Raw genomic sequence first — 24,557 nt, 5'->3', positions numbered from 1 at the left:
CGCCGATCTTTTCAGTCTAGTTACCTTAAACCCCATTATTGAACCAAGATGCGCGCTTCAACCAGATTACTCCTTTCAGGGCGACTCCAAGTCTATAACAGTTGGCCAAAGCCCGTTACTGTGACTTCGGCGACCCGGAATCTTGAAACAAAGCTCCCACCTCAAATGGAAGTTCCTACAGCAATCCCGACACCGGTCCCTCCCGTTACCTTCCGACCGCCTTTCTTTCATTGGCACTCCCCGTTCATCGAGCTCAGGTTCAAGGAATCACTTATCAAGTTCGACATTGGCAGGTCCAGCTGTAAAGTTAGTGGTTTGGATGGACCATCGGGCCAGGCCATGAGCATCATTTCTCCTACTGTGCCGAAAGACTCTGATGGCAGTGACTTCAATCTCTCGGTGTTCGCCGGGCCTGAGAAGCTCAAAACCACGTTGGACAGTATCATACAAGCAAATAAAGACTCTATCATAGAATCTTTAAAGCAGCAATACTCTCAACTCAAGGATATCAGGGCGGACTGCCTCGAATGCTCATTTGCTGCAGTATCCAAGCAAGGCCACAACGCTTCGTGGAACATGGACATCATACTCAACTTTTCCGGGGCTATACACTGCGATCCTCACAGCTGGGTACCTAAGCTTAATGTCGAAGTGTTTAATATGGCGGTCCAACTTGGCTTTACAATCGACAAGACCCAGAGTTCAGATACCAATCCCCAAGTGCCACTTATATATATCTATTATATCTAATTTTCTTATAAAGATATTAGCAAGTACTTAAAACTTCTTCTAATATCTAGCTTTAGATTACCTGCTTTTAATAATAATAAAAATAAGGCCTTTTTAAAATATATTAATATAAAGCTAAAGGACTTATTATTAAAACTAAGTAACCTAGCTAAGCTTAAAGCTATAAAGCTATTTAATCTCTTAGCTATTCCTTAAACCCCTTTAAGTTAAAGTAATTTTAAGAAATAGATATTAAATATAAAAATTTAAAGTAAGTAACTTAGCTAACTAAAGATTCCTAGAACCTATAACAGCGTAGCGTATAAGTTCGATAGAATCATATCGCCAATACTTGAGAAGGGTGTTGACAAGCTCTGTAATCTAAGAACTGGAACAGCGCCCTCCACTCATAGGCTTGATGACACCGAAAACATATATATTGGCCAGCAGGCGTACGATGACCTAATCGACCATATCACCCTTTTGAGTCAGGCTCATGACAAATCTAAAACCCTCAAAAGGCAGCTTGAAGATGGTATACGATTCCTTGATCTATGTATCTACCGAGAGGATGATGGTGAATACTACAATCAGCATTTCCTCCGTGGACCAAAACTGGATGAGCTCCTCGATCAGATTGGGCAATTTCTCGAGAAGCATAGTTCCTCTGAGGAATTTATCATTGTGGAGCTCGCACAATGCTACTCCCTTCGGGAACATGTCACCGAAGTAGCCAAAAAGGTCAACAGCAGACTCGCGCGTTGGCTCTACATGCCATCAGACGCAGAGGCCCACCCAGGGAGATATGATTTCCAAACTCTCCACGACAAACCCCTATCATCCATCACGGAGGGAAAGCCAAAGGTTCTCTTCGTTAGCAGGGAGGGGGCGTGCACTTTTCCGCATTCTATTCTCAATGTTGAAGATAAAAGTCTTGAGAACCCAGCAAACGGCAGCCCTCTCTTTCCTAGATGGTTTACGAAGGTGCCTACGAATGGAGAGGAGGTTGCCCATATTCTCCTGAACACATTCGATCCAGATGCTCGCATCAAGAACTTGCGACACAGAGCGTACGAGCGCAACGCCGAAGTTAGCCAAGTCCTTGGTCAGAAGGACACCCCTTGGCGGTATATGATGGACTGGTATACTGATTGCAAGGGCGTGGAGAAGTCCGAGGACCTTCCAGTCGAGCGTATCATCCAGGCGAACAAGTGAGACTTTCCTATTTATTATGCTGTATGTTTTAGTTGTTTTATGTCTTGGTAGATTGATAGCTTCTTTCAGTAATTTGACAATGCGCCTACATAACTCAAACTGCACTATTCCTCTATCGTTGAGGCTTCTTATAAACCCGTACTTTACTACACAAACAGACTTCTAGCTTTAATACCTGTAATACTTTCTAAGTCTCAGCTGTAATTACTTCTGTATTCTGAAACTGGGTCGGTCTGGGTAGGCTACAGCTAATGAATACGTGTATTTGTGATTCGAAGATTGCATTTGTGTTAAGGGCAGCATATTTGTTACAAGATACATGTAACGAGCACAAACCAAAGATACACGAGATAACACTTGAGCAGTTGAGACTTGTGGCTGAGAGCTTGGATTGGCAGGGAAAACTTACAAGTGGAGTGAGTGCTAGCGTTGTGGTCACCGACAACTACAGCAGACGATGAGAGACATGTGAGATTAAGCAGAAGGAGAAGGCCAAGAAATAGCTGTGAAGTACTGTCCTAGCTCTCTCGATTAATCAATATCCTTTATAGACGTGAAGCCCTGCGGTTGCCTCCACCCTGCCTTGTATAATCAGTGTCCGAATAAGATGATACATTTTGTCTTCAATAGATTCAGATGAGCAATGGATTGGCGGTGTATCATTGGGACAGTACAATCAGTGTCTTCACACAGCATCAGTGCCCTTCTCTCCTTGTATAAATACGCTACTTCCCGCCCTTAAGTCATTCTTTTCCCATTCCACTCAACAATCCACCAAGCCCAAGGTAGAAGAAAAACTTTGCAATACTCTATACCTGAGATCACCTGACCATCACACGATGTGTATCAAAAGCGTCGTGGTTGACAAATGCGCCACTTGCAAAGACGAATTGAACACTCATATCGTTGAACGTCCCTGTTCCAAGGCAGGAGGTGTCTTTGAAGGTTGCGGGCAAACGGCTACACCCATTGACAGCGAAAGTTTGGAAGAGATTTGCAGTAAGTGCCGCAGGAAAGCAAAGAAGGACAATCAATGATAAGCCTAAGAGATTCCCAGCTGTCTTGCTGGACGTAGGTATTGTTTTTGTGGTATTTTGCAAAGGCTAGGATAGCAATAAAATCAACTACTTTCTAAACTCCGTTACTCCAACTTACATGAATCAATGGATTTAGAAATCTGGCGTTTAAAATTTATTACGCCATGGGAAGCTGATGGCTCTCACAGGGTGTCTTATCGCGTACAACTAGGACTCTCTTGACCCTCCTTTTTTCTTTCTGCAAGTCTATGATAAACAAGGGACTACGATAAAGCCCTGCAATGTGGTGCAAAACCTTTGTCATTGGTGGTCTTTAAATGCGCAGGGATGCAGATCATTACCCCTGACTGCTTACTGTGACAGAATTGGGATGGTGGGTGGGTTACAGCCCTGAAGATCTCCCTCGCTGACCATCGGCAGCCACCCCAGCCCACCCAAACCAGAGGTTGTGACTACCGACCTACCTCAATTAGACTCTTCGGCCTCCTCGGAATGGGCTTGTTTCTAAAGTGACAATTACACGACTTGAAAAGCTTTTTGGGGACACGGCAGTTGTCAATCCCGCATGTCATCTTATTCGGCAGATATCACACGAATCCCAAAGCGCACAAGTTTCACCGCTACTCACGCCAAAGTCACTAGCCGTGGTCTAAATGCTGACACTCGTATCCGTACTACCAATTCACTTAAAAACAAATTACAATCCGAAGTCGGGGCCTTGGAATCCCAGGACCTTTACCACTTTCACCATCAATCCACGGCCAAAGATGGGAGCTACGATATCCAGCTTAATGGGCGCGCCCAAGCGGCCTCATTTTCCTACAGTACCCACTGACCAAGTACTTCCTATGCATGCCTTCGATGATACGCCTTTTATGCGCAAATGTCCATTGCTGTGGACAATACGATTCGATGAGATTCTTGACGGCAACAAGTTGAACGAAGCACTCTCGAAACTCTTTGAGATGGACGGATGGAGAAGACTTGGCGGCAGAATACGCCTCAACGTGAGCGGATTCATCGCCAGCAGATGCAAGTACCTAACAATCGCAGGACCAGGGCAAAGCTGAAGTTCATGTTCCAAAGGAATATTCAGCGCAAAGACCTGCGGTTCACTTCACCAAGGCTGCTTATGACATGCCCTTTGCAGACCATCCCGAAGCATCCAAACTACCCACTAGATCAGATTCAATCGCCTTCTTCCCAGAGCCCGCCGATTTCCAGTCAATCGGTGTAGGTCCTGGTGCGCCAACATCATTTGAGGACTTTTGCGCCACCGATGCACCGCAATTCTCGCTGCACGTTGTCACATTCCAAGACGGGACACTGGTATCACTTACCTTTTTACATATGACCACTGACCTAGGGGGATTGTCAGCGGTTCTCGAAGCTTGGTGTTCCATCCTGGCGGGAAAGCCTGAACAAGTTGCCAAGTTCCCGGGATATAAAGATGATGTCATGGCTGGGCTGTACCGAGCTGAAAGCACAGAGAAGTCAAAGACCGATGGCTCTCTTCTTTCGGGTTGGAGGCTTGCGGTCTGGGCTCTTAGGGCGGCTTATGACGGGTGGATGTATCCCCTCGAAGCTCGAACGCTGCGTGTGCCAGCCAAGGCCATCAACGCCATAGTCGCCGAAGCCAGGAGTGAAATTTCACTTGAAAAAACTACCGACGGCACCAAGCCATTTGTTTCAGAGAATGATGTCATACTGGCCCTCTTCAACCGCTCTGTCGCTAAGAGTATGAGTAGAGGTCGAGCCATCGTCACTCTCATCGCCGTCAACCCCCGCGATCGCCTCAAAAACATTTTCCTTCCCGACTCAGCATACGTCCAAAACGCACCCTGCGGAGCATTCTTCTACTGTCCCGTCAAAGACGCTCAGGATCTTCCTCTAGGAAAAGTTGCCATGCTTTCCCGCCAAGCGGTCGTCGAGTACTTGACCGAAGGGCAAATCAAGGCTGCAGCCAAGGCAGCGTATGAGTCTATGATCGAAGGTGGAAACCCGCCTATCGTGGGTGACACGACAATATCAATGATCATGTCGTCTAATTGGGCCAAGTCGGGGTTCTTGGATAAGACTGATTTTGGACCTGCAGTTGTGGGAGGGAGTGGGGGACCTGCGAGGCCGAATTATTATCATATGGGAAAGCTTACGCCTATGATATTTCCTGTGTCAGTTGGGATCAATATGGGACGGGATGGGGATGGGAATTTTTGGCTTGGTGGTGACTTATCAGGGGACTCGTGGGCGACGTTGATGGAGTATCTGAAGCGATATGAATAGCAAGCAACCGCTTCATATTACACAGGTTCCTAGCATTCTTGTACTCCTTATTCCTATTGATGAGCTTGATAGCAGTAAACAGCATATAGCTTCACCTCATACCCTGTAATATCGAACTAGTCCCCGTTTCTATCCTATCAACAAAGCCCTCAGCGCCTCTACGAGTTTTGTAAAGCCTCGTCACACTAGAGGATGTGGCTACTAATAAGTGACTCCAACGCCAGCAACTCTACCCGAGGCTCAGCTACCATGGCTTGTATATCAACATCCTACAATGGCCTCAGTGAGACACGGCTATATGTATCCACGCTTTGTGGAGCTGGCCTGTTGATAGCGCTATCGGCATGGACCTCTCCAAGCTCCACGACGTTAACAATCGGCTGTTTGGATGTCGATGTAGCTGCGTGGCTTGTGTGAAAGCCCGCCTTTCTCGTGTCTTCTGACCTGGCGCTGACGAAGGGATACTCAATCCTTTCCATTGGCCCATGTACAGTGTTGGACTCTTGTGTGTGGCTTTGAGAACGGGGCACGTCGGTATCATCCCTCTTTGAAGCAAAGGGGTCGAAAGACCGTGGGTTGTCATTCCGGTCTTCCACTTGCATCTGTGTATCCTCGTCATCATCACCGTCTAATATGACGATACTCGCATCTGTCGAGTGGCGATAGTTGGGTGTCAACCGGGGGTCTTTGTTCTGGACATATCGGTCCACAAGCTTCGAGCAAACAACCCCGACATTGTCAGGATCATACACTTTAAAGCTGGTTATAGGAACCCAACCAACATCGCACTGCGCTGGAAACTTGTCCTTGTGAAAGTAAACAACAGGATAAGCCCTATCTTTGAATCTGCTGCCTCCATCCTCATAATCCTTCGCCCAGCCCCGAGGATACTGATCAACAGCCTTGTCAAACAGATAGCATGGGGGAGTGTCCCGTAATAGTTGTTTCATGTACGGGAAATGGCCTAATGCTGCCCATGGGAGAACGAGAATTGGGTAAGTATGGCTCAGCCTCGGACATTTGATAGCGTATATCTCGCCAACAACCGGGATGATTCCAACCTCCTGTGTTATATCTTCTTTGGTTCGGCTCCCTAAAATCGCGTTTGCAGGGTTCGCAACCTCAAGAAATGACTGCCTTGTTATCCAATTGTTCTTCGCAACTAGTTTCTCGTTGCAGTGGAGGACGCGGGTCCCAAGCATCTTGACTGCAAGGGAGTGGTCCCCGTTTATCCCATGCCCTTGACCTATGAGGTGCCGAGAGGCCCCTCTAATTGGATCCTTGTGGAAGTGTTTTTTGTGCTCCTTGCACTCCATGATGTACCAATCGCCAAGATCTGGAGGATGCTGAACTATGATGGACTTGGTTTGTGCGTTTCCATCTTGGAAGACTTCATCAAAGGGAATTACTCGTTCTTCAGGGATATCATATGGCTCAATGGGCAGTCTTTGTCGTTTTTGTTTTCGATTGGATGCTTCCGCCTGGAGCCTCTTCAGAGGAGCGCGAAGATGGGCGACAAGAGAATCAGTCCATTCTCCACCAGGGTTATTGTTTAGAGTCTCTGCCCTCTTAGCAGATGATGCCGACTGATTTGGGATCTGAGAAGACGGCCACATGTCCAATCGTGCTCTCCCTCCGTTCTGATCCAAATTTGTCTCCGAAGCTGGCATCGCTCTCGAGCTTGGCCTTGAGTGTGGGTCAACAACATCCCTTGAAAGTCGGTTCGCCTCTTGAGCTGTGCTTGGGGCTGGGGCTTGAACCCCCACTGGGCTAGTAGCGCCTTGTCCGTCCGTGGCTAGGTTTGACTGTGATGATGGCCCTTGATCTCGGATTGGAGGTGTCGGGTTGATTGCCGACTGGCACTGCTGCAGGGTGTTATCTGGGGTCCGGGCTCTAACCTCTCTGAAAGCTGAGTTCTGTGTCAAAGCCTGATCCTGGTGATCGGAGTTGTCTGCGTATGGGCGTGAACCCTGGCTCTGGTCCCCTCCCGAGTCTATTGGGTCTTTGAGTGTGATGCCGGATTCAGTGTTTTGATCTTTTCGAGCTTCCGGCAACGTCTCTACACGATCAGGCTCAATTGCCTGTTCCTTAGGACGTAAACATTGCTTGAGACACTGGTTGAGTACAGTTGAAACCGAGTGGTCCCATAGAGTATCCTCCAAAGTCTGGAATAGATCACATGCAAGCTTCTTGTTTGCCGCCTCTAGTCGTTCTGCAAATCGTTGTTCCAGTAGAGTGACTGAACTGTGATACTCGATGTCTAGCTCTCTAAGGTCACCAGCATATTGAAGAACCGCATCTGATCGCTTTGCGTACTGATTAGGATCAGACGAGTGCTGCCGTAGTTGGCTAAGCTCAGTTTCATAGTTACTCAGCAGCGTTTGACGTTTTGCTCTGTATTCCGACTCCGGGCTCTTGATTTCACTGACTTTGATGGCCCATTGCTCACAAAGTGCCCTGAGAGCCTCCGTTTTAGCAATGGCTGCATGAACAATGCCCATGGTGGTTATTTCTGGGTGCTTGGAGAAGCTGGAAAGCAGAATTGACGAAGAGGGGTAATTAGTGACTGCAAGGTTATGGTGGTTTTTTATGCTGGTTCTATATATATATATATCCCTGCTGGTTCGTCCTTTGGTGTGGCTGCCTTCTACCACCACCTCACAAAAGTAGCCGATCGGGTTTCCTGTTGTACCATGGAGGCGAACCAACAGGATAATAACGGAGATGCGAAGGCCGATTGTCTGGAAACACAACAGACGTGAGGACGAGGGTAGTGTCCACTTCCAGATGCAAAAAAACAGTACTAGGCATGTAAACTTATTACCTCTTCTATCAATTTTCGTTGCCAAACTCGCTCAGGAACATGTTCACATCGGTTACCCTGGCGAACTGCATGGCACACATTGTAAGTCGCTCATGTGATGAGATCGTTGCCTAAACTCGAGGGGTTGTCGACAAGGGTAAGGAGGGATGGGCGCTTCCGGTATCATTACAGTCAGCTATTGGTTGTCAAGACTCCACTATATAAGGATTTAGTGATATCACGCCGCTAACAAACCCAATTCTCTGGGGGTTTGAAAGAGTGCACCTGCATACGCGGAGAAGAGCTGGCGATCATCGTATGATACCGAGGCTTGCTAACCGTTCTCGTCGGCTGTGTCTTCAGCAGCTCGGACCTTGCAACGTGTATCACTTCATGCCCATCATCTACTAACTCAAGACACCTGGGCGTCTGGTGCCAAGTCAGTTGCGTGATTTAATGCCTGTTTCCCTGGACAGCCCTGCCTGGGCGCTAGACATACCACTAGTAACCGATTGAGACACAGTCCCATAGCAAGACTATTCGTGATTCGCAGAACTTTTAGCGTTTACCAAACTGTCGGGACTCGATTGACCAATGACTCCGGCTCCAGAGCCGCCCTTGCGCTTCACAGTAGGGTAAGTTGCTCTGGGCGCTTTTCTATCAAGACTGAGTCTTCAACCCTTGGAGAACAGCCTGTCGAGGCCAATGTGGAGATTAAAGCCGATCGGTACTTTCGATCTGTCGTCATTCACTGCAGGTGAGGGCATCGAAGCATATGGAAGACATACACACGGCCAGATGTACGATTCACTATCTCGATAAAGTCCCGCGTCTGGTCAATTGAATGTATGAGAAATCTTCAATTTTCAATGCTTTCCAATAGTTGAGATTTTATACTTTTGATTCTGTGTTGAAAGCCTAAAGCTTAACCTTATCGCGAGGAATCATTGGTCTTGTATGCCCTAGGTTAACATTTGCTTGACATTTAAGCTTCCCACAAATTCTCCTGCGCGTCATACAATCGCCTCTCCCTTGAGTATAAATTTAACAGAATCCGTCCTTTTCTCTTATGTTATTATGTCTTCTTCATCGGTGTCACTAGGGATCGATGAACCCCACACCAACGAACAACGCGATCAACTGCCATCGCAATATGGCTTTCTCACAGGCATCAGACCATCGACTGTGTTCAGATCCTTTCTCTGCACTCCCGCCCGAGATCAACTGTCAACTACTAAAGCGCCTTTCCCTCCACGACATGCAATCTGCCATCGCGTGCTCGCCCATGCTGTCGAGGACCTTGACCAGCAATCGCCAGTATATTCTCGAGCCACACTTGCGAGAGCTCCAGCTTAGCTATGGTGACATCTCACTGTTCCACATCGCAGCGGCGGCTATGCACCTCCGTGAGCTGCATTCTAAGCACGACGGAGATACCATCCCAGTCCTAGAAAAGAACATCAAGCCTGTTCTGGACTCCATCTTACGATTCAACGCCAAGACGACAATGGAAAGAGGCGACATTAGCCTTTACATGATCATCGCAGCCCAAGACCTCTTGCCCGAGATCATCGATGCTTTCAAAATTGGCCTTGAAGCTAAATTTCAGTATCGGAGCCCAGACTCGCTATGGCCGGCCAAGGCACCCCTGGGCTTGAGGGCAGCATTCAGCGACGGGTTTCTAAGATTCGATTGCTACCGCAGCATATTCTATCACAAAGACCAAGGCCTTTTTCAGGAACAGGTTACGATGACGGACGTCTTCTGGAATTTCTGGGACATACTCCATCACAAATATCAAGGCCTTTTTCAGAAACGTGCTTGTATCAAGGATGCCTTCTTGAATTCGTTTCCCCCGTTTCCAAAATTCGATGATGAGATTCTGCGGATGTACCCCTATATGATTGTGGGCAAAGTTCGTGACCGATACTCAGACATCATGAGTGAGCTCGACAGTAGGTATCCTCGCCGTACTAAAGGCGTTGTCTGGCCAAAGGGGGCATGGAAGGAGTATCTTGCAGAAACGGCCATGATTAATTTTCGGAATCGTAGTCCGGACCAGGACGACTACTTCGTGCATCGTCTTTTAATGCAAGGCTATCCCAAACTTGTGTTCTTTGAGCAACTCTCCCCTGAGACGCTTTTGAAAACTATGGAGGAGGAGTTTGAAGAACTCGTTGTGTCGAACCTACGGAGATGTGAAGTATGGGCAGCCTACAAAAGGCCTTATTATCACAAGTTTTATCGGCATTTCACTCTTTGGGGCTATAAAACGCAGTAGCGGGACAGAGGTGCTTCGTAACCTGGTATGGCCGTTCTTTGTGTGAGGTGGTTATGGAAATAAACTGCTTGACTGCGAGGTTGGCAGATTTAGAAGAGGGAGAATCCGAATGGCCTTGACCCTTGAAATTAGTCAAACCGACAGATAAGCAAAGTTGGAAATATTTGGCGACAGTAGAAATGGCATAGTGTTATAGAAATGGACAGCTGATATTGCAAGATTTTTTTGAAACATTGTGGCCAACCTTGCTGACATCGTGGAACAACTCACAGCCAGTCGATATGCAGACAAACCATGATCATACACGAGTTCTGAGAACCTTGATAGTTGTGGCACTACTAAAAGAGAAGCCAAAGACAAACTATGTGCAGCTTGAAAGGCCAGAGAATCACACATGCATCCTAATCACTTCGACACATCTCAAGGGAAGCCAAATAGTTCATGCACCAGGAGTTCCCAACTTCAAGGCCGATGGGCACCCGACAAGCGGAGGACGATCTTGACCCAAGAGCCAGTATTATACTCCACTGGTCCCTCAGACTTTTCTTTTTACGAATTTCAGCAATAGCTTTTGGAGGGACCAAACTCTATAGCGCCACCTGAAGTTTATACACTCACGAACCAGCAGGGTAGATCATGTGCCAGAATTAGCTGAGTCATACTGCGGTGGACATATTTAAACAAGAAGGACGTAACCACTTCTCCTGGAATACTCTAACCCCCGAAAAATCAAACATGACCTCCCGACAGGAAACGCAGCACCAAGGCTGCGCAGACTTCTTCTCAGACCTGCCACCTGAGATGAGAATGGAAATACTCAACCAAACCCCACTCCAGGATATCCGTCATCTGATCACAGCCTCACCTGCTCTGTTACGCACCTTCCAACAACACCGGGCCTCTCTTTTAAGGCATCATTTGCAAGACCTGCTCCAAGTCTATGGGGACGAACTTATTCTGCCTTTCGTTGCCTTCACCGTGGATCTGCGTAATCTACGCGCCCAGTCACAGTATTTGACAGCCTCGGAGTTAGAGGAAAAGCTCAAACCTGCACTGAATTCCATTGTTTCACAGGAATGCATCAGGCAACCAACCGCAGGCTACCTAGGTCTCCCAACTCTGGAAAAGGCTCAGATTCTAGTACCCGAGCTTTGCCTTGCCTATCGTCACCATCAAGAGAGCTCTCACAGCTTGACGGAGAGGCCCAGCAGCCACTTTCTACTGGAAAAGGCCCCGTGTTATGACAAGTTCAGATTCGTGGAGAGATTTCTGAGATTTGATTGTTATTGCAACACTTTTTACTACGGAACCCAATCTCTGTTCAGTACTTTGATTGATGTAAAGACAAAGTTTTCAAGGCCATTTCTCAATCACCCTGACGCTTCAGTTGAGAGATATCCCTGCACCATCATTCCTACTATTTTCAAAGGGTATCTATATCTAATAACCCGACTTGATCACTCTCTTTTATCCCGGCAACCAAAACCCGTCGAGACACCTGAAAGTTGGACACAGGATATATCAACTCTGCGAAGAGACAAGTTCTTGGACAGGAGTGCGTTAGAAGAGATGGCCTTTGTCATTTATCTTGTCATGGGCGGTTATCCTAAATTTGCTATGTTGAAGAGTCTTACAGCCGAGGAGTTTGGACATTACACTCTTGAGATATTCTATCAATTTGTTACAGGCGACCCGGAAGGACGAGTGAAGTGGGTAAAGCGATGGACCAGAGATCATAATCTACATTGGCAGTAGGCACTGAGGGATTGAGAAAAGAGAGCTTGAGAGGATGATGTTAGGCAACCAGTTTGGGTGGGGGGTATCATGAATAAAAAGAATCGCGCTGGAACGGCGACAGGCAGGCAGGGAAAATGCTCACAAGTTCTGTGGCCGAGTTGACAAAAGGGTAATTGGACCCATCGGCAAAAGGAAACTCCGGTACAGGGAATCGAACCCTGGGCTCCGCGGTACTGATCTCTCAGGTTATGAGAGCGCGAAATGTTAGCCACTACACCATACCGGACTCGGTTACTAGAGGGCCTGATTCTGGACCTTCACATTTGGTTCCATCCATTGAGATCAGATGGCAATCGCTCACAAGACATGCTACAGCTTAAGCTGTCACGCCTCGACTCTCCTTCTGCTCTATTGTAAGAAATGTAAAAGGTTCTGGCATGGATGGTGTTTGCGAAACGTCCACTAACTACTGGAACTTCGACATGTAGTCTCAGTCCCGAAACATACAACAGCTATAGACTTGGATTTTATCAAGACTGCGCTGTGGTATGCTGCTCAGCAAGGTACCACGCGCGTTGCGGAGATGCTTGTTCAGAGACAGAAACTTCTAGCTAACCTTCCCGACGGAGGGATAGACTCACCGCAGCTAGAGGCTACCCGAAGGAATGATGTGGCTATTGTCAAGCTGTTGTTGCAGGCACGCGACATTGATGTTAATTATCCATCTCATGAACCTCCTCTTTGCATTGCCGCTGAAAAAGGCTACGAAGCGATAGTCAAGCTACTGCTCAACACACGAGATATAGACGTCGACAACCTAGATGGCATCGGCGACACACCTTTACTCGTGGCCTCAATGTTTGGCTACGCCGGCATCGTGAGGCGACTTCTCAGAACGAGCAAGGTTGATGCTGATCCTAACGACGGATGCGGAGATACTGCATTTTCATGGGCTGTTAAATACGGGCACGTTGACGTGATCAAACTTCTACTCCGCCAAGACGGTATCGATTTCAATTGGTGGGTAGATGGTCGTACAGCTCTTGGGTGGGCTGTACATGTGAATAACGAGGAACTCTTCTTCACGCTCCTGGACTTTGGTCGCATTGACATTGAGTCGCGAGACTGCCGCTGGGGCCTCTCACGCTATACTGCATCATCTTTAATCGATGCTTTGGAACATGGCAATACAAAGATTTTTCAGACGCTCCTGACACTTCCGGGAGTGGACTTTAACAGAACGGACGATGATGATGGGCGCACTGCGCTTATGCATGCAGTTCAAGCGGGACAGCATGATATAGTGAAGCAGCTTCTGGGGACTGGCAAGGTGGACATAGGAGCTAGGGATGATAATGGCCGAAGTGCAATGGACACAGCTCAAGAACAGGGCAACAGTGAGATAACGCTACTACTGCTTAAATATCGTCAGAATTAACTCTTGTCCGTTGCATATGAGGCTACTGCGACACCACATAAGGACGCCAGAATTTAAAACGAACCTCAGAGAACATTACACTAGCCACAGACTTGCAGTCACAGATATAATATCACTTCTATAGTCAGATTACATAACAGTGAGGAACCAGTAGACGACCTATAGGCGGAAATTTCCACCAGATCAATACTCTGAATGTCTGCCATTTAATACGACATCTCTGCATACCATTGCGATATTGGGTTTCATTAGTGAGAAAATTAATTCTAAGCATGAATTCTCGATAAGCCCGCGCGCCAATCAGAGCAGCCGAGCTCGGATATTCGGCAAGTGAGTTTGCATGCACGGTCACCAGATTAACGGCTAAAAAGTGCCGAGACCTAGATCTCGTGGCTCGGAAGATCGCTTGTTCTGGAAGGTCGCCATGAGGCTTGATAAGATGCGCTTCTGCAGGTTAATCTGTGTGATACATCATGTACCGAAATGGATAATACGGGAGGATGTGAATTTAAATATTTACGAGGCGGTTGAAACTCTGTCTCAACAGGAGTATGTTTGGTCTGCCTTGTGAATCCTCCTGGGTACTGTAAGCAAGACAATGCCTTGTTTCACGGTACCGGGATGACCCAGAGATCGACAGTATCCACTGCCTACTGTCGCCTGACTCCCGCGCCGTATTGGCTAATCCTACCTCCGGATCATCAGGAACCTTTGGCATTGACAAAAGATCTCCCCCTTTAATCAGGAAGGTGGCATTAATCTCTCGGGCGATAAGATAGTTTGTCAACTTGAGTCGTATAGTATACGGGTATAGTGAAACGCTTGGAATGCGGGCTACCCGGGAATATAGTAGCGCCCGATCGAGATCGCCTAGATCTATATATTTGTAGTTTGATCCTCCCGTCTTGGCAGTATTTCTTGTACAACTATCGCTCTCCCATTCAAGTTCGATAGCATCCGTCATCATGAAGACAGCTTTGTTGAATGTGCTCACGGCGCTTGCCCTTGTCGGCCAAGGCAGCTGCAAACCTGCAGCCAGCCTCGACAAGAGATACGTGCAAGAAGACGCTGGTATCAAGTACAAGGTCTTCGAGCATGCTGCGACTGGCTCCAAGACCAAGATCGTCTCCAACTCTGGAATCTGCGAGACGACGCCTGGTGTGAACCAGCACTCTGGCTATTTCTCCGTCGGTAAGGACCTCATTAAATTCTCTGACCTCCTGTCTAACAGAAGCCATGATTAGGCACCAACATGAACATGTTCTTTTGGTTCTTTGAGTCTCGCAAGGACGCTAAAACCGCTCCACTGGCCCTTTGGCTCAACGGTGGTCCGGGCTGTAGTTCCATGATCGGCTTGTTTCAGGAAAATGGACCTTGCACCTTCAACAACGGCGGGTCCAAGCCGACTCTGAACCCCAACTCATGGAACACCTTTGCCAACATGGTATGATCACACAATCCCCACAGGTACAATCCACTAACGGTCACAGCTGTACGTTGATCAACCTATTGCTACTGGTTTCAGCTACGGCACCGATGATGCTGTGTCCACTCTCGCTGCTGCTCCCCGAGTCTGGAATCTCCTCCAAGCTTTCTACGCCCAGTTTCCCGAGTATGAGAACCGTGACTTTGGTCTTTTCACTGAGTCATACGGTGGTCATTACGGTCCTGAGTTTGCGTTTTACTTTGAACAGCAGAACGCTGCTATCGATGCTGGAAAGATCAAGGGCGAGAAGATCAACCTTGTGGCCCTTGGTATCAACAACGGCTGGATTGATCCTGGTAAGTTCTCCACGCCTTTAGATTAGCTTTCAATGCTGACATGAATACGTAGGCAACCAGTACAGAGATTATATCGACTTCGCCGCTAACAACACCTACCGCAAACTCATCACGCCAACTCAGTACAGCAAGTATCTCAACACGTACAACCAAAAGTGTGTCCCTGCATTTGCCAAATGCCCCGGTCTCACAGGCAACGATGCTGCATGCGGCAACGCAGATGACGTCTGCAGTTCTGCTATTGAAAGCCCGCTGGAGAGACTGGCAGACTTTGATGTCTACGATATCCGCGCGCCCAGCAACGACCCTTTCCCTCCTTCGACTTACTCTACCTACCTTACATCTGCATCTGTGATGAAGGCGATCGGTGCGCAGTCTGATTACCAAGAGTGCGGTGATGAGTCTTATAACAAGTTTATCGCTAGTGGTGATAGTATGTTTTCCTGTGAGCCTGTATGCGTGATTGGAACTAACGGTTCTTTTCAGGGGGCCGATCATTCTTACCGACACTTAAGCAAGTCATTGATTCAAAGATCCAAGTTCTCATCTGGGCCGGCGACGCTGGTAAGTCACCCAGGCTCCTGTCCTCTATAATTCGGTATCTAACATGACTAGACTGGATCTGCAACTGGATGGGTAACTACCGAGCCCTCAACTCAATCGCCCCGCAATCATTTGTCTCCGCTCCTCTCAAGTCTTTCACTGTCGGTGGAACGAAATACGGTGAATTCAAGACCTCTGGAAACTTGAGCTGGTTGCGTGTTTATGGCGCTGGTCATGAAGTTCCGGCGTACCAGCCTGAGGCTGCGCTGGCGGCGTTCGTTGCGACCATGTCCAAGAAGCCTATCTCATCTACATAAATGATGTACCGGTAGCATTTCATGTCAAATATCATCAATTGAGCCTCTCACTACAACTAAGTTTAGATGAAATGATGACTCGTGTTTGTGAACTGTTTCCTCTACGCTGAAGTATCTACTATAAACAACACCCGTCACGGCCGTATAAGACCCCATTCAATCGCTGCCTTCATTGCATTCTGTCGTAGATTTAGTTGTTCTTCTCTCGTCAGAGGAACTAGATCTACTCCTCGTCTCATTCTAGACTCTATAGTCTCACATAAAACTGGCCCTTCGCGGTCGTCATGCGAAATCGTGTAAGAACGAACTTCTGCATTGGCCCAATCCGTACCTGCTGACGTTGGGACCTAGGCAGCTTGTTCATTGACAACAACATACCATCTGGGTTCACAGAGTTGACCCAATCATCCGTGAAGAAATGTAAGAAGCAACCATGAGTGACAACCACGATTTCTGACTCGGGTCTTTCACTCAGCCATTGCCGTGCGGCCCGGGCCCTCTCTGAAATACTGCCCACAACTGGAGCCCATTTACCCTCCTCCTAACAGATTATTAATCCGGCTCGACAGATCAGAGCTGGGGTGTCAATGTTACACTGCATACCTTGACTTGCCAGCCCGGCTCAACCAGACTGAAATCCACAGGTTTTTGTCTGAACTCCTCCTTTATCACAGCGAGATCACTGCCCGTGTCGCAGTTCATAGCGCTGACTTCCTGCACTTCTGGCAAGGCCACAATTTGTAAGCCGCGCTCAAGTTGTGAAGAGAACCCCAGCAAGGTCGTTTGGAGAGTTCGCCGCAATGGCGATGACACAATGAGGTCAACATTGGCAAGCTCCGGGCACTTGGAGATCAGGCCTTTAGCTTGCTCTTGTCCCAAAGGCGTCAAGTCTGTGTCGGGCAGAATGTTGTTTGCTTCGCCGAGGTTATGAACGGCTTGGCCATGGCGCACGAGGTGAATAATTTGTGGCATATTGCTTGTCTTGGGGTAGTTGAATGGTCCTAACTTGGATTTCGATGCTGTTTCAGCTTCATTTCCGGAGCACTGGTCTCTTTAACTATAGAAGACAGCTCAAGAAGCTTTGGAAGTGGGGGCTAGGTTGCAGTCACCAACCGCGTCCGCGGGTCCCGTTCACCCAGGCTAACCACGGACCCTACCTCGGACTCGGATCCAGCCTCGCAATGGATTCTTTGAGTAGTTGCGCGTTCTCTATTTTTATATGAGAGTTTATTAATTCCCCGGATACGTCATTGTTGCCAACCTGCTGGCAATACTGGAAAGAGACAGGCGTATCCCCTGCTGACCGCTGCAACCAGAGATGACAGTATCACAATGTAATGGCATATGAGGACGGGTGCCAAGTGGGGGGCTTTTGTTCCGGACAGCTGACAAGGATTCTATACACATCACTTCGGTGGACAGTTCGTCATTATCCGGTAAAGTATCGGACTGGCTGTTGTTTTAGTCACTGCAAGTACGCATCGGCAGAGCTGGGTTCACAAGTATTATTTTCTATTTTATTTTCAAAAACGCCAAATCACCATTCATCATTCTTTGAAACAGTATGGCACCCAATTCCTCCAATAAAATCCCTCGCAGCAGTCTCATTATCCACAATCTTGAGGTTACTGCCCGTCCGCTTCGTCTCCATCTGCAAAACTCCCACGGGATCTATAACAACCACCGTCCGCCCATCAAGCAGCAATCTCGTAATATCCGCCTGAATAATCTTCTGCGCCACCGCATTAAACGAAAACACATCGCGGAACGAAAACACCACGGCGCACACAAACCGACTCCGTCCAGAACCTGGATCATCGGGGTTTGGGTCCCCGAGCTCTCGTGTGATGGCGCGTGTTAGGCGCTCTGAGCCGCCGAAGCGTACTACACCGCGCAGACTGAAGATGATGACTTCTTTGTTGCAGTTTGTGTGGTGTGGTTCGTTGTCGCCGGGGAGGATTGTCGCGACGGATACGCGCACGGTCGCTTGGGCGATTTGGCTGACGTCCATCATGTGAAGACCCATGTCGCTGGATAACTGCTCGCAGATGGCGACGCCGCGAACACTATTTCCTCGTGTATCAAGCTTGGGTGAAAACACAGCGATGCCCATTTGGCCGGGCAGAGCACCGATGATACCACCAGCAACTCCACTCTTGGCTGGGATGCCAATCCGCGATACCCAGTCTCCTGCAGCATCGTACATGCCGCAAGTTGTCATGACGGAGAGGATCTGCCGCACGCTGTCTTGAGGAATGATCTTTTCTCCTGTTGCAGGGTGACAGCCTGCGTTGCAGAGCGTAGCAGCCATGGTCGCCAAGTCTCGAACGTTGACGTTAATGGCGCATTGGCGGATATATCCCTGCACGATCTGCTGTGCGTCGCCGGTGATGATGCCAGCTGCTTTGAGCATGTAACCAATTCCCATGTTTCGATTGGCGTCTCGTAGCTCAGCCTCGTAAACTTCTTCGCAGACGCGTAATTGACGACCTGCTAGCTTCGACATGGCTTTGAGGATGCGGTCTGATCGTTGCTCTGCTGTCCAGTCTGGTCCTCCGATAAGAGAATGTGCTGTGATGGCTCCCGCGTTGATCATAGGATTCATGGGTCTGTTACTCCCGCGCTCCAACGACAGACTATTAAACGCGTCTCCAGAGGGTTCCACGCCAATCTTCTCCAGCACTTTCTCCAACCCCGCATCCTCAATCGCAAGCGCATACACAAACGCCTTGGAGATAGACTGCATCGAAAACTCAACGTCGTCATCGCCCGCAGAGTAAATCTGGCCATCCACCATGGCCAGCGCAACAGCTATCTTCGACGTGTCCGCCTTTGCCAGCGTCTCGATGTAGCTGGCGGGCTTGCCATCTTCTATGGGCCGCGCATTCTCCAGCACGCGGTTGAGATAGTCGGGGATGGGGGACTTCATTGGACGGAAGGGTATGGGTTTGAGCTGCTTTGATGGAGGAGGAGAGAAATTAGTCCTCACCGCTGAAGGCATTATGTGCGCGGTCTCGCGGGTGATGTCGTAAGCCAAGCTATTTGAATCAAGCTGGACGAAAACGGATCTGTCCAATCACGATGGAGATGCTGTAGTGAAACTTTGGACTAGTCGGAATCGAGATATCGTAGGGTAGGAGATAGAAGATAGAAGAAAAGAATGACTATAAATCATTGTATCTGGGGAAAGAGGAAGAATAGTTATATAGTCTAGCAAGAGAAATTGACAACTGGTAAATTTTCATCACATGAGCTCAGACTTTTTCACCCACAAAAGAATACTGTAGGTAAAATTTACATAACGATAACTATACCAGTCCCTCGCGCAATGACCGTCGTAGCCGTGACCAACGCAACAACCACACTAAAGTGTATTACCATTTTACATAATAGGCTTTCTCGGTAAGACGAGAATGAAACTCTGCCCATCGGTGAGAATCGGTGAGCCTGCAGGGTGAGTGAGTGCGGGGAGACGCGTTTCTCATTCGTTGGTCTTGGTGTCAAAAAAATAAGACTGCCGATGACGGGATCACGCGTGTTTTTGCGAGGTTATGCTTGTATTTTTTTCGTCCGGGGGAAGATCTTGTGCGCGCTAGTATCGAGGGCGACCATTCCGTGCTGGGGCTGTCCAACATGGCTAGACTACTTGGAGAGATGGTTTCATTATCGATAAGTCTGCAAGACTTTAGCTCTGTAAACTTTCACAGTGAGAGCATAGCTTGATATCTAGCCTATTGAACCCGACTGGCGCGGAAGCTTTAATCTCATCGAACCCTCACTCGAAAACAAGAGTCAGATCAGATTTTACTCTGCGGGGTAAAACCATGGCCAATGCTTCTGAAAGTCTAGAACCCTGCTGAGCAAAACGTCAGCAAAAACAAGCTTTGTTTAGAGTTTCGATCCCTGCCTTGAGCCCCTGTAAATGTGTCTCATCACGGCGTCTTCATTGGACATTCAACTGCGCCACCACCGCAAACACCAGCGTCACGTTATTACGATCCCAGCCCCTTTCTGTTCTTATTTCTTGGCCCTCTCCTCTCCCGGAGCCTATTTTCAATCTTATTTCACTTAAGCTTCTGAAGTCTTGAGTACTTCTTTGTTCGGTTGTTTGTTACTTGACTCGTGATCATGGCGAGCAATATCCTCCCCGGCCATGGTAATGGTCATAGAGATGAATCAACCCCGCTTCTGCCGCAGATCTCAAGCCATATCGCTCACGAGGGAGAAAGCGGGAGGAGCGGTTTTCATCCTCGTCATTTCCTCGCTGTTCTCTGGCGAAGCTCTTGCACCGCGTCGAAATGGGTAAACATCCTCTGGCCGGTTGTCCCCATCGCTATCATCTTTCAGTTCTTCCCTGGCCTGCATCTCTGGAAGTTTGCTACCGCGTACATCGCCGTGATCCCAACTGCCAACCTGCTTGGATTTGCGGGACAGGAGTTTGCGCGCAAGTTGCCCAAGGTAGCTGGTATTCTCATCGAGACGACGTTTGGATCTATCATTGAGATTATTCTCTTTATTGTTTTGCTGTCGAAGCATGAGGTCAACGCTCCTGAGGATAACGGCGATGAAGGAAACCTCATTCCTATCATCCAGGCCGCGATCCTCGGCAGTATCCTTACCAATCTCCTCCTCTGTCTTGGCCTCTGCTTTTTCGTTGGTGGCCTCAAGCAAGCCAGCCAAAAGTTCCACGCCATTGTCTCAGAAGTCGGCACCGGACTCCTCCTCGTCGCAGCATTCGGTCTCCTCATTCCCAGTGCATTCTACTCCGCGCTCAAAGCCGAGGTTGTCCCCGACTTCCCAGGCTTCCGAATTCTGCACGAGAAGTTTACAGAGGGTAAACTCCAAGACGATGTTCTGCGCATCAGTCAAGCAACATCAATTGCACTGATTATCGCGTTTTTCTTTTACATCTGGTACCAGGCTAGCAGCCAGCATAGTATCTTCGATGAGGTTATTGAGATGGATGAGCATCGAGATGCTGATCGCGAGGCTGATATGGAGAAGCCCAAGTTTACCATGACCGAGGCTATTATTGCTATATTGATTGCTCTGGCTTTTGTTACTGCTCTTCTGATCTTTCTTGTTGAGAAGATTGAGCATGTTGTTGAGAGTGGAGTGCCTGATCAGTTCTTGGGTCTCATTCTATTGCCTTTTGTTGAGAAGGCTGCTGAGCACCTGACAGCCATTGATGAAGCTTATGGTAAGGGCAATCCTTCTCTCCTCAAGGTATCGACTAACAAGTTCTCAGATGGTGTCATTAATGTCGCCCTGTATCACTGCCTCGGACCATCTATCCAAACAGCCCTGTTCAACGGTCCCCTCGTTGTTCTCGTCGGCTGGGCCATCGGAAAGCCCATGGACTTGAACTTTGAGATCTTTATGATTGTCCTACTTGTTCTGTCCATCCTGGTGGTTGGAAACTTCCTCCGTGATGGCGAGTCCAACTGGCTTGAGGGTGCACTTCTCGTGGTAAGTCAAGACTCTCATGTGAGTATCCGCAGTTGCTGACTGTTCCAGGTCATTTATGCTATTATTGCTATCGCGTGCTGGTACTATCCAAACCCTGACGTGGCTACTTCAAATGGCATCGAAGGTTCCGAGATGGTCAACGTCACCATGAGTGTCGACACTCTGCGTCAGCTGCAGAAGCTTATTAACGCGCAGCTGCCACAGAACTAAACTGCTAAGCTTATAGTGAAGTAAGCTTAAGGCGGCTTGAGAACTTGCGAGAGGGTGAAAATAGAAAGATGTCGGCGCTTCGGGGAATTATATCGGTGGAAACTTGCTTGTGTGCTTTGCGTGTTGGATGATGGACAGTTTAAGTTATCATGTCTTGCGACGACATTGAGATTACCGAGCGAGCCATTTATTTTCGAGCGTTATTTACAGTATGCTACTCATAGCCTAGCTATCTGAACTATTGCTTCTCAATCATCAAGACCTGGCTATCATAATCCCCCTCGAACCTCAACTGAATACCGAGGTTCATCAGTGTCGACCCAGAAACCGTCTGGTTATTATCCACCCTGTATTTGGCACTTGCGTCCAGACCTTGAAGTCGGAACCAGGGCCAGGAGTTATTAATAGTCGCTCTCGTCTGGAATGCAAAAAGCACGACTTTCTTGCCATCCCCTGAAATAAACTGTCCAGCGGGATAGTTAGTTTTCTCAGGTAAGGCAAGTCTGTAGAAGTCGCCAGTAATGACAATCGGGTTGATCCTTTCAGCAAGTTGGATGAGACCAGGAATTTGTTCCCTCTCTTCTGGCTCAAGATCGCTTGGGTCAAGTTCGACGCCAAAGGAGCCGCCCATCATAGCAACGTGCGCTCTGAACTTGACAGACGTAATTCTCTGGGTATTTCCATTAGGTACATGCGATAGATGAGCCCCCATGGCAGATGGAGGATAAGCAAGTGACGTGCCGAATTGGATCTTGATACGCTCCACTGCATCTGTATCATCCGAAGTCCAAATCTGAGGGAACCACTGAAGAACACCGGGGTCAAACCGTCCACCACCTGAAGCACAGCCTTCCCAGAGAACATCAGGGAAACGACTCATCAAAGTCTCAAAGACGTGATAAAGACCCAGCATATACTTGTAGTTAAGGGTAGGATCAGGCGTCTCGTGAATTCCACGGTTGTTATCCCACTTGACGTAGGAAATTGGTGATTCGCGGAGAATTTTGGAAACAGAGTCGATGATGAACTCTTGGACCTCGGGGAGGGCTACGTTGAGAACCAATTGGTTACGCGTCTCGGTTCGAGGATATGAGCCTGCGTGAATGGCCCAGTCGGGGTGTTTGTCGTACAAATCTGACTTGGGGTTCACCATTTCGGGCTCGAACCAGATACCAAACTTTAGATCGTCGGATGCATTGGCAATTCTTAGGTCGGTGACGTTCTCAACCAGGGGCGTGAATCCGTCAGGGAAGCGCTCCTTGTTAGGCTGCCAGTCTCCAAGACCCGCTGAATCGTTCACGCGCGGGTACTTGTTGCCGAACCAGCCATCATCCATAACGAACAGTTTGATACCGAGTTCTGCAGATTGTTTGGCAATCTTTTCAATGGCGGTTTCGTTGATCTCGAAACCCAAGCCCTCCCAGCTGTTGAGAAGGACAGGACGTGTTTCTTCTGCGTATTTACTCTTCATCAAGTGCTTTCTGTAAAGTCGGTGGAATTGTCGGGACATACCACCAACACCCTTGTTTGAGAATACGGAGACGACCTCGGGAGTGGTGAAGGTTTGACCGGGTTTCAGTGGCCACGAAAAGTCGAGAGGATTGAGACCGAGAATGGCGCGAGTGAGTCCTTGGGAGCTCTTCTCGACGTCAACGGCGAAGGAACCGGTGTACACTAGAGAGAAGCCCCAAGCTTCGCCTTGAGTTTCTGTAGTCGTTGATGAAACGAGAGCGAGGAACGGGTTGTGAAGATGAGAGGAATAACCAGTAGAGCTCTGAAACCTGCGATACTGTTAATGCCCGGTATCGTACGTTCACAGAGGTAATGCTCACCCTTGGGTTCCAAAGTCCACCTTTCGACGCACGCGCATTCCCTCACGAGCCCAATCACCCCTAATCTCAATAAGATCCAGATCATCCTGCTGTAAATCAACACTCCAACTCGCAACCTTTCTCAAATCCACCGTCGCATTACCCCGATTCGTAATATTAACACTTCTCACAACGGCATCATACTTCGGAAAGATCGAATACGATAGATCAACAGCAATAGAGCTATAATTGTCATACATCCTCACCACCAAAGTCGACACATCATCAGCCTCGCCAAACGTCGACGGAAGGCCAGACAATCCAGGCTTTCCCTGCACAACCTCGTGAGACTTGTACCGAAAGTCCGTGACGGTCGTGCCGCTGGCTTGTTGCAGCTGAAACGCTGGGACGCGGAAGTCTCCTCTTCCATGGTCGGGGAATTCGCGGCGCACGCGGCCGATTAAATTGACCCAGCCTTGGATGGGGCCGATTTCAGCGGTGATTCCATCTTCGGCGACGGGGCCGCCGTAGTGATCGTTGATAAGATCTCCGGTGGTGTTGTCGACGTGGAAACGGTATGAGACGTTATCGCCGTTGAGGGCGAAAGAGGTGCCATCGACGTGAATTGCTGCAGACATGTTAATACTGATCAATATGAAGTTGAAGATGAATGTGAGGATAAAGACGCACGATCTGAATTCTCCGCGAGAGCCGAGACGGCCTGACTGAACAGCACTGCCGTCGTCGTAATGCCCTTCAATGTAACGAGCACCATCTTGACCCTAGCAAAAGTATTTTAAACGAAAGTCAAATCCGAGGGGGCTCATCCGCGGGATCCGACATCTTTATAAACCATCAAAAAAAACCATCAGTGGAAAGTTCAAGGTCAGATGGAAAATACG

At 48.4% G+C, this 24,557-nt stretch overlaps 9 protein-coding genes and 1 non-coding gene across 10 annotated transcripts; 5 read left to right on the top strand and 5 right to left on the bottom strand.

Annotated features, from left to right (window-relative positions):
• Positions 1-165: 165 nt before the first annotated feature.
• Positions 166-1,944, top strand: J7337_010271 (uncharacterized protein; the record flags this gene model as incomplete). The annotated part of the gene is made up of 2 exons (XM_044827856.1): positions 166-653; positions 1,044-1,944. 2 exons carry the CDS (start codon positions 166-168, stop codon positions 1,942-1,944), a joined length of 1,389 nt encoding a protein of 462 aa, XP_044676410.1.
• A 1,828-nt stretch (positions 1,945-3,772) lies between these two features.
• Positions 3,773-5,264, top strand: J7337_010270 (uncharacterized protein; the record flags this gene model as incomplete). The annotated part of the gene is made up of 2 exons (XM_044827855.1): positions 3,773-3,988; positions 4,035-5,264. 2 exons carry the CDS (start codon positions 3,773-3,775, stop codon positions 5,262-5,264), a joined length of 1,446 nt encoding a protein of 481 aa, XP_044676409.1.
• A 269-nt stretch (positions 5,265-5,533) lies between these two features.
• J7337_010269 (uncharacterized protein) lies at positions 5,534-7,765 on the bottom strand (the record flags this gene model as incomplete). The annotated part of the gene is made up of 1 exon (XM_044827854.1): positions 5,534-7,765. The coding sequence occupies one exon, from the start codon at positions 7,763-7,765 to the stop codon at positions 5,534-5,536; it is 2,232 nt and encodes a 743-aa protein (XP_044676408.1).
• Positions 7,766-12,281: 4,516 nt separating this feature from the next.
• J7337_010268 lies at positions 12,282-12,371 on the bottom strand. The gene has a single exon. It is a non-coding gene; the product is annotated as a tRNA-Glu (tRNA).
• Positions 12,372-12,668: 297 nt separating this feature from the next.
• J7337_010267 (uncharacterized protein) lies at positions 12,669-13,523 on the top strand (the record flags this gene model as incomplete). Its single annotated transcript, XM_044827853.1, has 1 exon — positions 12,669-13,523. One exon carries the CDS (start codon positions 12,669-12,671, stop codon positions 13,521-13,523), a length of 855 nt encoding a protein of 284 aa, XP_044676407.1.
• A 965-nt stretch (positions 13,524-14,488) lies between these two features.
• J7337_010266 (uncharacterized protein) lies at positions 14,489-16,165 on the top strand (the record flags this gene model as incomplete). The annotated part of the gene is made up of 6 exons (XM_044827852.1): positions 14,489-14,714; positions 14,768-14,967; positions 15,014-15,305; positions 15,358-15,738; positions 15,792-15,869; positions 15,921-16,165. 6 exons carry the CDS (start codon positions 14,489-14,491, stop codon positions 16,163-16,165), a joined length of 1,422 nt encoding a protein of 473 aa, XP_044676406.1.
• Positions 16,166-16,735: 570 nt separating this feature from the next.
• On the bottom strand, positions 16,736-17,137 carry J7337_010265 (uncharacterized protein; the record flags this gene model as incomplete). The annotated part of the gene is made up of 2 exons (XM_044827851.1): positions 16,736-16,741; positions 16,769-17,137. The coding sequence occupies 2 exons, from the start codon at positions 17,135-17,137 to the stop codon at positions 16,736-16,738; spliced, it is 375 nt and encodes a 124-aa protein (XP_044676405.1).
• Positions 17,138-17,702: 565 nt separating this feature from the next.
• Positions 17,703-19,094, bottom strand: J7337_010264 (uncharacterized protein; the record flags this gene model as incomplete). Its single annotated transcript, XM_044827850.1, has 1 exon — positions 17,703-19,094. One exon carries the CDS (start codon positions 19,092-19,094, stop codon positions 17,703-17,705), a length of 1,392 nt encoding a protein of 463 aa, XP_044676404.1.
• A 1,199-nt stretch (positions 19,095-20,293) lies between these two features.
• On the top strand, positions 20,294-21,844 carry J7337_010263 (uncharacterized protein; the record flags this gene model as incomplete). The annotated part of the gene is made up of 2 exons (XM_044827849.1): positions 20,294-21,634; positions 21,683-21,844. 2 exons carry the CDS (start codon positions 20,294-20,296, stop codon positions 21,842-21,844), a joined length of 1,503 nt encoding a protein of 500 aa, XP_044676403.1.
• A 238-nt stretch (positions 21,845-22,082) lies between these two features.
• On the bottom strand, positions 22,083-24,293 carry AGL2_2 (Alpha-glucosidase 2; the record flags this gene model as incomplete). The annotated part of the gene is made up of 2 exons (XM_044827848.1): positions 22,083-23,625; positions 23,677-24,293. 2 exons carry the CDS (start codon positions 24,291-24,293, stop codon positions 22,083-22,085), a joined length of 2,160 nt encoding a protein of 719 aa, XP_044676402.1.
• Between the last annotated feature and the right edge of the window lie 264 nt (positions 24,294-24,557).

Source organism: Fusarium musae, chromosome 8, assembly GCF_019915245.1.
Source record: "Fusarium musae strain F31 chromosome 8, whole genome shotgun sequence".
NCBI lineage: Eukaryota > Fungi > Ascomycota > Sordariomycetes > Hypocreales > Nectriaceae > Fusarium > Fusarium musae.
The sequence above is the reverse complement of the archived record's forward strand: the minus strand, read 5'-3'. Positions and strand labels throughout refer to the sequence as shown.